The sequence below is a fragment of the Sinohyriopsis cumingii genome, chromosome 14, assembly GCF_028554795.1.
Source record: "Sinohyriopsis cumingii isolate HCF-2022 chromosome 14, ASM2855479v2, whole genome shotgun sequence".
In the NCBI taxonomy this organism is placed as follows: Eukaryota; Metazoa; Mollusca; class Bivalvia; order Unionida; family Unionidae; genus Sinohyriopsis; species Sinohyriopsis cumingii.
The window spans coordinates 87,421,960-87,435,603 of record NC_142974.1 but is presented as its reverse complement, the minus strand read 5'-3'; the positions used below and the strand labels follow the sequence as shown (position 1 = coordinate 87,435,603).

The 13,644-nt window shown below is 36.1% G+C and overlaps 1 protein-coding gene across 1 annotated transcript in view; it reads left to right on the top strand.

Moving 5' to 3' along the window:
* LOC149784316 (G protein-coupled receptor GRL101-like) overlaps positions 1 to 13,243 on the top strand; it is a 90,297-nt gene extending 77,054 nt beyond the window's left edge. The window contains exons 22-25 of the mRNA XM_089932343.1: positions 2,523 to 2,721; positions 3,163 to 3,819; positions 4,244 to 4,412; positions 11,050 to 13,243. Coding sequence (XP_089788469.1) covers positions 2,523 to 2,721; positions 3,163 to 3,819; positions 4,244 to 4,412; positions 11,050 to 11,180 — 1,156 coding nt within the window. The 3' untranslated portion in view covers positions 11,181 to 13,243. The remainder of the gene's footprint in view (positions 1 to 2,522; positions 2,722 to 3,162; positions 3,820 to 4,243; positions 4,413 to 11,049) is intronic.
* The last annotated feature ends 401 nt before the right edge of the window (positions 13,244 to 13,644 follow it).

The window sequence follows — 13,644 nt, the reverse complement described above, 5'->3', positions numbered from 1 at the left end:
GCTCTCTTGAATGTAATCACTGTGTATTTATGTCTAAGTTCAGTGGGCAATTCATTCCACGTTGCTGGGCCCTGGTATGCAAAAGAACGCTGTCCATGTGACTTTGTTTTCATAGTGGAAATAATGAGTATACGATTGTTAGAATAGGAGCGTAAGTTTCTTGCTGGTGTGTACAAATGGGTGAGATCGGATAGGTATGTTGGACTAGAGTCTGACAGTGAAACGTAGCACAGAGAACAAATTTTGTATCTGATTCTGGAACTGGAGGATAAACAACATCTCAAAGGGTGCAAATCCATTTTCCTCATTTGGGGCTTCGCGGTATGCAAACAACAAAAATAGCAATATCTCATCCCATTCATTATTGTTGTCTGTACAGAACATCCGCAACATTGAGTTCAAGGTTCCGTTAAAAGGTTCTACTTTTCCATTCGCTTGTGGGTGATACGGCGTTGTTGTAACTCCACGGATACCCACTAGTTCATACAACTGTTTTAATAAGGTGCTAGTGAAGTTGGTCCCTTTGTCTGTTAATATGACCCTTGGAAAGCCAGCACGGCTAAACAGCTCAATCAGGATGACTAAGTTATGTGCACTTTTTATCACATTAAAGATTTGCTATTGACTGGGTACAAACAAACGGGGAGCTCTATCCATCTTTAAATATACCGACACAGTCACATTTGGCTATTAAGCAACGGATGGTGTGTGGTCAAAGATAAAGTAAAGAAGGAAGTAATAGGACAGTCAGAAGACTAATGAGGGCAGAAATAAGTAAAATAGTGTCAGTGTATGTTTTCGTCCCTTAATACTCAGACCAATCCGGCTACAATAGCAGCGATGAGATAAGGACCTCCAACCAACATAGTCCTGAGAATCACTAGGTCTTACTTGTAGCTGACTAGTTCATTAGAACGCGAATTTGGAACACTCCTGCGATAACAAGTCGGGATTCAGACTATAGTAACCAAGTTTATCAACGAGTCTGTCATGTACAGAGCCTTATTTTCTGTTGTGAGATATATTGTTTCATCAAGAGTGAGAAATGTACTAGTTTGAAAGGGACCAACCATTTACTTTTCAAGGGTACCAGGTACTGAGACATGTATTCCATTTTTCTTTCCTTGCCTATCTGACTTTTTTTTTAAAAAACTTTCTTTTTCTTTTTCTTTTTCGGTCTTTATTGGAATAAAAAAAAACCTGAAAAAAGCATCATATTCTTCTCGTACTATAAAGTTCATTTTGCTCAGCTTCTCTTTCCACAATCAAGTTGAAAAGGAAATGGATGGAGAGAGAGAGAGAGAGAGAGAACCAATTCTTCGTTTACCAACTCTTATGACATCATTGTGAACCGTCATTGACATGGAAATGTAATAATCGAGACCTTCGCACAGGGGCTAGTATCGTTGCTTGCAATTTCACTGTCAGTCATAATACTTTTAATCCTATGTGTATGACTCATAGTTAAATAAAAGCAATAATATGAGGGCCTGTGCTTCATTGGTAGAACCAATAAGTAAAAGAGTGTCTCGTATCGTTACTTAAAAGTTACCTGTCATACATGTACTATATAATAACTAATTCCATCTGTGGGTGGAACTGGATCCAAGCACGTTGTCAAAGATGATAACTATTGAAAGAACGAATAGCTCCTTTGGATAAATATAATAAGCAATTTTATAAAGAATCTATTTGTTTCTTACCAGTTTTATTTAGTATGTCTTGCCATCTTCCAAGACTCAAAGAGTTCGGTGCATTAAGTCTCGAAGCAGTAAAATCCATGTACACACTAAATCACGCGCCACAAATATATCAGGCACACTTTCTGCTAGTATCACCAGTATTACAAAATTATTTCTTTTTTAAAAACAACTAATAATACTAGTAATTAATTTGTGAGTGGTATTTATAGGTATACGAAATTTACAGTGACACTGCACAGAAGGATTGTTCTCATTTGATGACAAATAATCAGAAGTCACGCGCTTTCTGATTGGCTAAGCGTTCTCACACCAGTCTACAATCCAAGCAAAGGTCGCAAACTGTCTACTATAGACACTGAGTGTTGGGGTCTGTTAAGGCATTACCGACTCTGTGAGGACTGTCACAATAACGCGTAAATTCATCTCTTATTATCATTCTCAATCATTTGCCGACGAAACATTTCGAGGACTGTCGTGTAAGTCCTCACAATGTAGTCCAGTCCTCATGATGTTGGTGTTCATTCTAACTCAGGTCCTCGCAAGTATACGAAAACACTCACACACACACACACACACACACACACACACACACACACAGACACACACATTTAGCACCTGGAAACTTTGTATAAAGAAATATTTCTTTTAACTTTACATTAGAAACATGAAGACTTTATCGACAGACGTTTGGTTGAGGACAAGAAGGTTTATACAGCAAAGGTTCATGTCAGGAATGTAGGCTACAGAAAACATGATTGCTTATTTTATATTTTGCAATCACCAAGATAATATTTTAAAAAATCCTTGACTTTCTGGCAGGTATACAGATGAATATCAGTTTTGCTGTATGGCAAAAATTTCCAAGCAATGTTTTCCTGAGCCTGACGAGTTTTCTTCTTGTGAGGATCTCATGTCTAACTTTGTGTTGCGCGTTAGCATTTGGATACTTGGACTCATTGCATTTTGGGGAAACATGGTGGTTATAATATGGCGAACCAAGGATCTTCGAAAAGGAAAGGTACTGTTTTATCAAGGACATTGACATTCTTATGCGAATCATCATAAGATTTAGTACATTTTTTCTCAATGTAAAGAAATAAAGAAACGAGATTCTCGCTCTTTTAATAGCATCAACAATATAATTTTAAGTGAGTCAATATGAATTAATTTGTTAACATCAGCAACTAGTTTGACTTCATTAATTTACTCTAAAACAGCAGACTTAATATATTTGATTATTTTCCAAGTTTTCAAATGGAATAGTTCAACATGAACTGTCATTTTAAGTCGCCCATTTTATCTGTGCAAGTTTGTTTTAAATAACATTTCTCTCTATTGACAAAATTAAGGAAAATAAAATAAGTCATCTACACGCAACCATCTGTGAAACTGTTAAGCTCTGAGACTTGAAAGCTTTTAAATAATGTCTTACTTTATCTTGAATGTTCTTTTGTTACAGGTCCATTCATTTCTGATAACCAATCTTGCCATAGGAGACTTTTTCATGGGAGGTTACCTCATGATCATAGCTGTAGTGGATTCATACTACAGAGGGACATATATCGTGTATGACAAACTTTGGCGGGAAAGTGACTTGTGTAAATTTGCCGGATTTATATCGACATTTTCCAGTGAATTATCTGTTTTTACTCTAACCATAATCACGTTGGACAGATTAATTGTTATCATATTTCCATTGAAATTGAGACGTATTGGGATAAAAGAAGCTGTTATAGCAATGCTATTGTTGTGGATAGTAGCATTTATTTTATCACTGATTCCTTTGGTGGGCATTGACTATTTCCATAATTTCTATGGCCGCTCTGGAGTGTGTCTAGCCCTTCATATCACGTCTAAGAAGCCTAATGGTTGGCAATATTCGGTGGCTGTATTTCTAGTGGTTAATCTTGTCTCGTTTCTGATCATCTGCGTGTCTTACCTGTGGATGTTCTTTGTGGCAAAGAAGACGAGGAGCGCTGTGCGGAAAAACGAGGCCAGTTCGGATACTGCTATGGCAAGGAGGATGACTATAATTGTTCTTACTGATTTCTTCTGCTGGATTCCAATCATTCTTCTTGGATTTCTGTCCCTCGGGGAAGTAAAAGTTCCACCCGAGGTACGACTATTTCATCTTTTTTGTTGGATTTAGGGGGGTACTCTTGGGTGTTTTCTCCGATGATAATTTATCACGGCACACGTTTTTGTATACAAATTTGTCTACGCCAATTTTGAATTCTGTTAGAAATTTTTATGTGAATTCTTATCTTGGAAAAAATAAAATTGCACCTAAGATTTAATGTCATGAAAATATAAATAAACGAATGTCCTTAGGAACGAACACATCGAGAAATTAATCATAATCGCACATTTTAAGTTTTTCAAAATATCCGACAAAATATCATTTTATATTTGGTCCTCAGTAATACAAAAACAATACACATCTTTTTGAGTTTCTATTAAATGGACATGAATCAATTTGAAATGCGTCTATGCCAGATATCAGCGAAGCATTTTGATAAAACATTTGATATCCTTTACAGGTCTACGCGTGGATAGCTGTATTTGTCCTGCCTCTTAATTCGGCTCTTAATCCAGTAATATACACAATATCCACAGCACCGTTCCTGCGAAATTTCAGGAAAAGGGCTTCCTACTTTAGGAAGTCTTTTACAGGTTCCGTGAAAACGGATACAAAACATAGTTTTCTTGGTAAGTGCTTGGAATTTTTTCAATGGTTTATAATGGCCATTTCGAGCCTTGTTGGCGAGACTTTTTTTAGTAGCTCATTATAGTGAGGTCATACTTTTGTAGTTTAGAAGTAAAAATACATACCATACATTATATATGAGAATGAATGGTTTCTATTCGTGGATATTTTTTAAAGAAAAGCTGCTGAGATAATCTTTAGCATCTTTTACTGTGTCACCACCATTTTCGCTTTAATGATCTATATTTTTCAGCCACCACAAACAAATACTAAGTTCGGTTTTCCCCTTGCCCCTATTTCACATTTTATACATGTTTTGGTCCAAAATTTCCTCACCGGACACTCGCTAAGCAACAAAGTTTTTCACTTCGGGTTCTTTATCCGATCAATTTCTGCTCGTGACATTATTATATAACTCTCTGGGATAAAGCTTAATTAGAGAAAAACTGGCCTCAATTATAGAATGGGAGTGTAGCAAAACAATCGCGAGAACGGTATTACAGTTTCACTGGAATTATACCACATTCTCCATTAAAAAGAATGCCCAAGAAAACTTTCGAAATCAAGGGAATATGAGATATTTACTGCGATTGAACCACATAGGGTTTTTGAACGAGAACGAAAAAGATTGAACCACAATACACCCCAAGGTTTGGTTGTAATAGATAAACCGATAATATATAAAAGGGTCACCAACTGAGTTACAGTTACACTTTTATATCAAAATGATGACCAAAGACTAGTTTAACTTCGATGGTGCTGCTCATGTTTGGTCATTATTGAGGATAGATCAAGAAAAAACATTGATGCTGTGATGAATCACGAATGCTCAAGGACTAATTTTCACAATCTTGTAGATGGCCCAACGTGGATTATTCGAACCTGTAAAAGTATCACGATGACATTAGTAGTGTTTTTGCAGTGGACAACAATACTAAAGTAGGTATGTTGACTGGTACTTACCGACCCTGAATGTGTATCCGTTAGCCTCTGCTGTTTACGCAATCTACCGAATTCAACTATCCTTGAAATACTTTTCGATCAATGCAATCCAGGGTGTTAAATTGTGTGGCTCCGAGAATAACAGAACAATTTATGAACACCGGACGTGGAAATGGATTAACAGAATCACGAACAAAAATAAGAAACGATGTCGTTATCAACGGAAATAACATAGATGACGTCGCAGTGTAGGAAAAAACATTGAAGTTTCTAACATTAATAAAATCAAGAACAGAGGATGTTTTGTTCAATTCCAACAAAAATGAGACTCTCCGATATTTACATTAGACTGAAGCAGTAACAAAATTTCCACAAGAAAAACATGTTGAGATTTGAAATATTAATAAAAATGCCCTGTGTCGGTCTGATTATTTGATTGTGATTGATCCGACGATAATGGTAAATCAAGATTTGATCAGTTTGTCCTACCGTCGGGAACTTTATCGAATCCATGAAACAAATTGCTCTTAAACTTATTAAAGGCAATATTACGAACATTGCTGAATTGCTCAATAACGATTTTACAATCATGTCAGTAGTTGCACAATAAAGCAAAACAAAAAATTTATGGAGTATATCCCCAAAGGAAATTATCAATGATATATCGCGTTGATATGTCGAATTTGGACATGGTGGCCTTTGTTACACAAAATATAATCCATCAAAATGATCTCTGTTGACAACGTGGCCTTTTCTCTGGCTAATTTTCTTGGATACCAACCGTAGTTTCACGATTTGGTCATCCCAACACACGAAACGACCATAGTGCTATAAACAGTCTATTGCCTGTCGACTACGATCTACCTGGATCGAATCCTTTGAATTTTCAACTAATACTCATCCGGTCACTCCTGCTTGTTTGGTCGTCATTTTAAAAAACCAGTTACCAATGTTAATCTTAATGACTGTTGTGCCAAAATTAACGTATCTGGGCTTCAATAGTGTTAGTATGATAAATGCTTGGTGCAAAAAGAAGTAAAGTAAAACGAAACGTCGATAAATCGATTTAGAAATTACCATCTAACGCTAACTCTAATGCCAACTCATCGGCTTGCCACGGAGATGAAACAACAAGTTATACTTGTGTCACAGCTTCTTTTGGCGGCGTGTTGATCTGTGGACGAGGATGAATGAGCAATACATTCCTAAAATCATCATTTAGGACGAAATAGATACTGATTTATAAATGTCTCTTGACTGGCTGTCTTCGAAAAACACGACAATTATCATGTACGGCGATCAAGGACAATCTTCTCTATTTACAGGGGAATAGCTATACACCTAGCCAAAAATTATGTCGATATTTATGGGGAAATATTGTACGATCATCAACGTTAACTAGACTTCGGCTGGAAAGGATTTAGTGTGAGATTATGCGCAGTGTAATTTCCGAAACGTGCATGCTGGATTTTTGGAACATATGGCGCCCTAATTTTGCAGTCATGTTTGTAGGAACAGATACACAGCAAAAACTAGTAGTCTTAACCATGCGAGATCTGTCCTTGTTCTGCAATTCTTTGGCGTACTGATGTTCAAACAGTCGCTCAGCAAGTGTTCAATTAAATCGTTCATCGATTGCCTGATCACGATGTAACACGGTGTGTCAGCGTCTGTTGTTGCTGCTACACAGAGAGATTATTTGCCAGGATCAATTTGTTAGCAACTGTCGCCATCCCCGGCCAACATCGCGGTTCCGCTTTTTGGTATCTACTTGCAGCGTCAGTGACTGTCAACGTGTTTTTCTCTGTGCGCCATTTACGTGATTTTGCCAATGACGTCATGTGGTCAAAACAATATATCTGCCTGACGAACTGCGCTGGCTGTGATGACATCAAATTGTTCATACTGAATTGCCTGTCTTGACAATCAGTCTGCAGCAGCAACACGTGTGATACGTGCTGCATCGACGAGTTTGCTAGTTGCTGCAGTACCATTCCAGTTTCCTCTTGGAATATAATAAATCGACTCCATTATTATCAATTATTGTACGATTAATTGCCGGCTCCTACCGCTGGTTTACCACTCATCGCTGATCGTATCAACCATTTCGGTAGTGATACTCTGCTCTTTATTTTTTTTTAGTTTTTTTACTTCAACGTTTGTTCTTAGACCACAATATTTGTATCCCAAAAGATGTTTTTCCCTTCGTACTTATAGCACATGGCGTGCCTGGTAATTTCCCAGATGTCGCAGCAATACAATCTCCATGGATCGCAGGGTGATCCGACGCGATTATATATATATATATATATATATATATATATATATATATATATATATATATATATATATATATATATATATATATATATATATATATATATATATATATTCTTACCTGTAAGTGTTCGCTTGTTAATTTTCGTCCTAAATGAATCCGTAAGCGCCTTGCATCGAACATAGTATAAATGATTCTTCATTCGTACATTATGAACGTGATTGACATCAAAAAGACACGCGACACGTGAGCAATCACCGCTCCAGTGTTACCAATTTCTATTCCAGGCAAAACTCAGATGTTGCTCAAATTGATCATGATGTGGCTAAATGGGACAAACTTTAATTAGTGGAAATATCCATAGATGATTAACGATGCTATAATAAAATACAAATGATGACGATGATAAAAGCAGTGTTATTCAATTTTTCACTGACATTGATGATGCACCATTAGTCGAGGATCTAATGGTATAAGATAATATTGTGCTTGACAAATACAGCCAAAATATTTTAATAGTAACACAAATGTAATTTACGTTACACAGCGATGCACTCCGATACTCAGTAATTAGAGGTAACGCTTTGGGATTTTTTAACGACACTGCGAAATATTGATTTGACTTGGTGTCTCGCTGAACTATTTATGACATGCTTTAAAAAATCACATGGAGTTATTATAATGGGAAAACACACACACACACACACACACACACACAAATGCGCGAGTGATGATAGAATTATACACTCTCAGTGAGAAATCCTCTGAGTTATTATAATTTCTTCTCCATATTTGTCTGTCGGCGAGAAAATATTCTTCGTGAAATTATATTCATCGTGCGTTAGGAATTTTAAACTGTCTGTATATGAAAAATAGCAGGGTGTACTTATAACTGACCTCGTGACCAAACAGATGCACATATTTAGAAACGATCAGTTGATCTCACAGGTGAACTTACACTGATCATATTAAAATTCTCTATTACGGACACAAAATTATAACTATAACAAGCACACATTTTGTCATGATACAGAATTAAAAATATTCTCTCTGTTGCACTCTCCTATTATAAAGAGGATATTTGCTTGAAACGAGTGAATAACGGATATATTTCATCGAGTGGATGAAAAACTCAATATTTACACGAGTGGTGAAGCCACGAATGAAAATGTTCGAGTTTTTCACCCACGAGATGAAATCTATCCGTTATTCACTCATTTCGAGCAAATATTCTTTTTATTTTATGCTCACATACGTTGGCTACCTAAAGTTTGTGACACACTGAATTAGCAGATTTCTTACGGTAATGTCAGGTGTTTACCGTACATGTTCTGATGTGCTATGTGTACCTGCGCACAAAATTAGTTCCACATCAAATTAATAAAACTTAACTGATATTTCCAGAATAACAAACTACAAGTTTCAAGGATACCAGACAGGGATTACCAATCTGCTAATAATTAAGTATTAATTATTAATTTGCTCAGGTGCAAAATCAAAGGGAGGTAACTAGTTCCTGTAGTGAAAAAATAATATTATTTTAATTACAAAATCAAGTAATTCACTGCTTAACATAAAATAAATGTATATATTCCAGTAAGATATTCTTTGAGTGTAGCGAGAGTAATTCTTTCATCTTTTCATTCACAGCTTGATTTATTGTTTTACTGATAATTGGTAGCTTCACTTCGGTGCTGGAAGGTTTTACCGAGTGTGGTTTTCGTTGTAAAGGTCGCGCGAGAATGCACCAACAGTGCCAATACCTTTATCACCAACAAAGCAATAGCACCAACAGTGCCAATACCTTTATCACGAACAACTTCGATGGCTTTCATTCCTAATTATATTGCTATTACAGCTATCCTTCTGAATAAATCTTGAATTATATCTATGAGTCCATGATTTATAAACCGGTAATCATAAATTTATCATCCTGACAATTTCACGTTGGGCATTGTGTACAATCATGTTATTTTGTTATCACAGATCTAATTGATCAATCACTGTAATACTCGTCAGTAATTTCATCGATTAAAGCCCGATACTGATAAATAAAGATGACAAATAGCAGCTGCTTCATTGATGATTTTGTGGAAATTATTGTTGACTCGAAGACTTTATTGAGACAAAGTGGCAAGATCACTTCCAGTTTCTTCGTCTGACGCACCTTCAGCTTTTTCATTGGTTGTTTCAGATCTTGCTCTTACGCTTAATCGTCTTCTTTTCCTTGTTTGCTTTTTAACGTTTACTCCTATATATTCATCTACTCTTTGATCAATGATTTTAAAACTTTAGCCTAATACTTGTGGAGTACCAAAAGCAATGTATTTAAGTACATGTATTTACTTCAAACGAACGAATTTTCATACTTTTTAACATACTCAGGTTTTCCATGTTCTCTTTCATTCCACCCAAACGCAGTTACCTCATTGATAGTTGCAGCACCGTTCGGATAAATGTAAGTCAGATTAACTTTAACACTTGGTGGATCATCTTCTGGTTCTAGTTCTTTTTCCCATGTAATACGATCCTTTTTATCATCTATCTCAACACGAATGTCGTCGATAGCTTCTAATAATTGTGGCTGAGCATCAGTTATCTCTCGAAGAATATCTTTAGTCGCTTTGGGTTTTCTGCTATTTTCCCAGTTAGATTTAGCCATTTGTTTCAGCGATGAAAGAAGACCTTTGTGACCGGTTTAATTGCTGTTATTGTTATAGGCTTTAACGCCATTTTTCAGCACACGATAGGCTATACATGGCGGCCAGTATTAATGATGGAGGAAAAAATCGAGAAAACCCCTGAAAGAACCACCGACCCTCGAGAAGCTACCGGCAAGCTTTCTCACATACCCACATTGGCCGAATCGAACCTACGCAGACAGATGGCAGTGAGATGGCAGTGATCCGTAACGGAGAGAGCTTTAGACCACTCGGCCACTCGGGGCCCCTTAGACCGGTTTAAACCATTCTTGAGCACCTTACCTGAATTCAACAAGAACTTGACGTTATTGTAGATACTGTTTGACAGGATTATGGGTGGGAAGATATTTCTTAGTTGTCTCTAGATGTTGTCGAGCTAGCTTAAATATATGAGATTTGTTAGTTAGCGCAGAATCAATCATTTTTTTTATTCATATAAAAGCGATTTACTTGCACATAACATACAAGATTTCAGCACATTACAGTTTTAACCCTCAAACTACAACACAAGTAACCCACTGTAATGAGTTAATAAAAATCTTTTAACAAGCCTCGGGTTTTGTAGAGAAAGAAATCTTTATTTTTAGGCTCCGATTACAAAATTGGTGCTTTATAGTGGGGGTCGAGCCATACTATTGTTTAGTCGCGCAGCCTCTTGTTTGCTGCTTGTGAATTATAGCAAGTTGGAAACATAAGTTTTACGTCTTTTTGTTTCAGATGAAAGAACATCTCATATATGGGACAGAAAACCAATGTATCGACATCTGGAGCTAATGAGAATGCGAAGCTACAATAACTCAAAAACCTACACCAGCAATTCCAACCATTCCTCTCACTCTGAACATTAAACATTTTTTTGCATCAAATTATCTATATAGGTTATCACGGTGAAGTAATGATTAGCTGCATTTACTTTGATTATCTCTTACCTATATTTTGCCGAACTTTTCGAATCTAAGTCTGGTTTCTGTCAGGTTGTTTCAGTCATGTTAGTAATCTGCTATTTGTAACAAGAAACTCCTGTTCTCTTCTACTGTGCCTGGAGCAGTTGTTAAAAATCAAACAATAGATATATATGACACAATTAGTACGAAACCTAGGTTTTACCCTGGAATGTATTCTCACATTGCACCAATATGTCATGAACATATGCAAGGCTGCATATCTTGAACAAAGACGCATTAGCTCAATTCGCAAATATCTTTCAGTTGATGCCACTAAAACACTTGTGTGTTCATAATGAACTTGCTAGACTGGACTATTGTAACTCAGTTCTGTCTGGTTCATCTCAATATCTACTCCAGAAACTTCAAAAAATTCAAAACACAGCTACTCGGATCAGAGCACACCTCCCGCTGCCCTGTAGCCTATACTGGCTATCCATTCTATCCAGAATCAAACACAAAATGTGTTCTCTGTGCTACGTTTCACTGTGGACTCTAGTCCAAGATACCTATATGATCTCACCTATGAGTACACACCAACAAGATACTTACGATCCTCTTCTGACAATCGTATGCTCATTATTCCCACCTTGAAAACAAAGTCACATGGAGAGCGTTCTTTTGCATACCATGGCCCAGCAACGTGGAATGAATTGCCCATTGAACTTAGTCACAAAGACAGTGATCACATTTATTATTATTATTATTATATCCATAAAACACCCACATAGCAACTTAACGTTTTTGAAACTTAGATAACTCTATCGCACACAATATAAACATTTTAACACACACACACACGCACACGCACACACACACACACACATGCATGCGCGCAAGCACGCACGCATTAACACAAACGCACACACACACAAGCAGTTTCTTTTATATGATGCTATAAACTATAGTTTATTCCACAAAATATTGTGATTTTTTTTCCACAAAATATTGATTTTATCCTATCTAAAGCTTCTTAAATTTTCAGGTGAACGTAATTAAATGTAGCTAAAAGAACCTAATTATTCTTAAACACTTTGTGTGAAACAAATTAGGTACTTTTAACAACATTTAATAACGCTGACATAAAAATTTACTTAACTATAGGTATGATAAAATCTTCGATGCTCTGTGGAATGAGCTATTGCTCTCCCAGACACATATCACTGACTTCAATAATCAAAAACTTTCTCAAATTCTGCCGGAACGATGGCAACAACTACAGTACAAGTCACATGAGTTATGTAGGTATTCAACACCGATTATTTCAGTAATGAGTATCATTTTTTAGAATTTGAATCTACATACCTTTAAGAGGCAACTATTCATTTCACTTGGTTTCGTAATTATTCATTATTTAAACTACCTCGGCATTTTTTGATGAAATGAACGTAAATGTGCAATCCTGTACAATCCAGATTGAAAATCGCGCGCTATGATGTCCCAGTGAAATCTACGCATATTGATAAACACATTCGCACTGCCATCGATTGTGACGATTCCATTTCGACGCGCTCTTGTTTTGAACCAAGTTTAGGACATTGTCACCATCGTAATAAGTCTATAGCGATTGATGATTTTCGTCTGAAAGTTTCTTGGTGACATTTACGGTGCAGATCATCCAATAAATGAAAATAATGTTTAATTTTAAAAGAACAATTTAAATTTGATTTAAAATGAGTAAATGCGCATACATGTGACTTGTACTATATAAATGCGTTCTTTAAACTTTGTCAAACACCCTCAACCAGCCCAAAGAATTCCTGCAGAGTGGTTCTTATTTGCATATTAATTTTCAAGAAAATCATGAATTAGAAACACGCTCTGTTGTGATATATATAATACCTAAAAAGAACATTCATTCAATTCGAACGTATGTAAGTTAGAAGTTATCAGCATAAAAACTATGCGTGCTTATCGCCATTTTTACCTGACATCCGTTGATTAAATAATGCAATACAGTAATAATATCAAAGAGTTTTGTGTTCCTGCTTTCTCATGCGTATAACTTGTTTACATAATGTCGACAGTTCGCCCAAAGTAACGTGTTCGTATTAATGCGGAGTAATTTCTAAATAAGAAAAAAATACGTAGCTCGAGATGCTCGTAATACTTACAACACATAACTATAAAGTTTTATGTTGAAACTGAGTTAACACTGATTTTATAAGTTTTATGAAGCAGATATAACCAAAAACTGCGGATATTTTTAGACATTTATTATATTAAACATGACAATTACAAAACGGCATATACAGATATAGTAGTAACTAAAATGATTCCATTCGATACGTTACAAATTTGATCATGCCACACACGAAAAAAATGTAGTTACATTTTTTCAGAACATTTCGATTATATTAGTATGAAA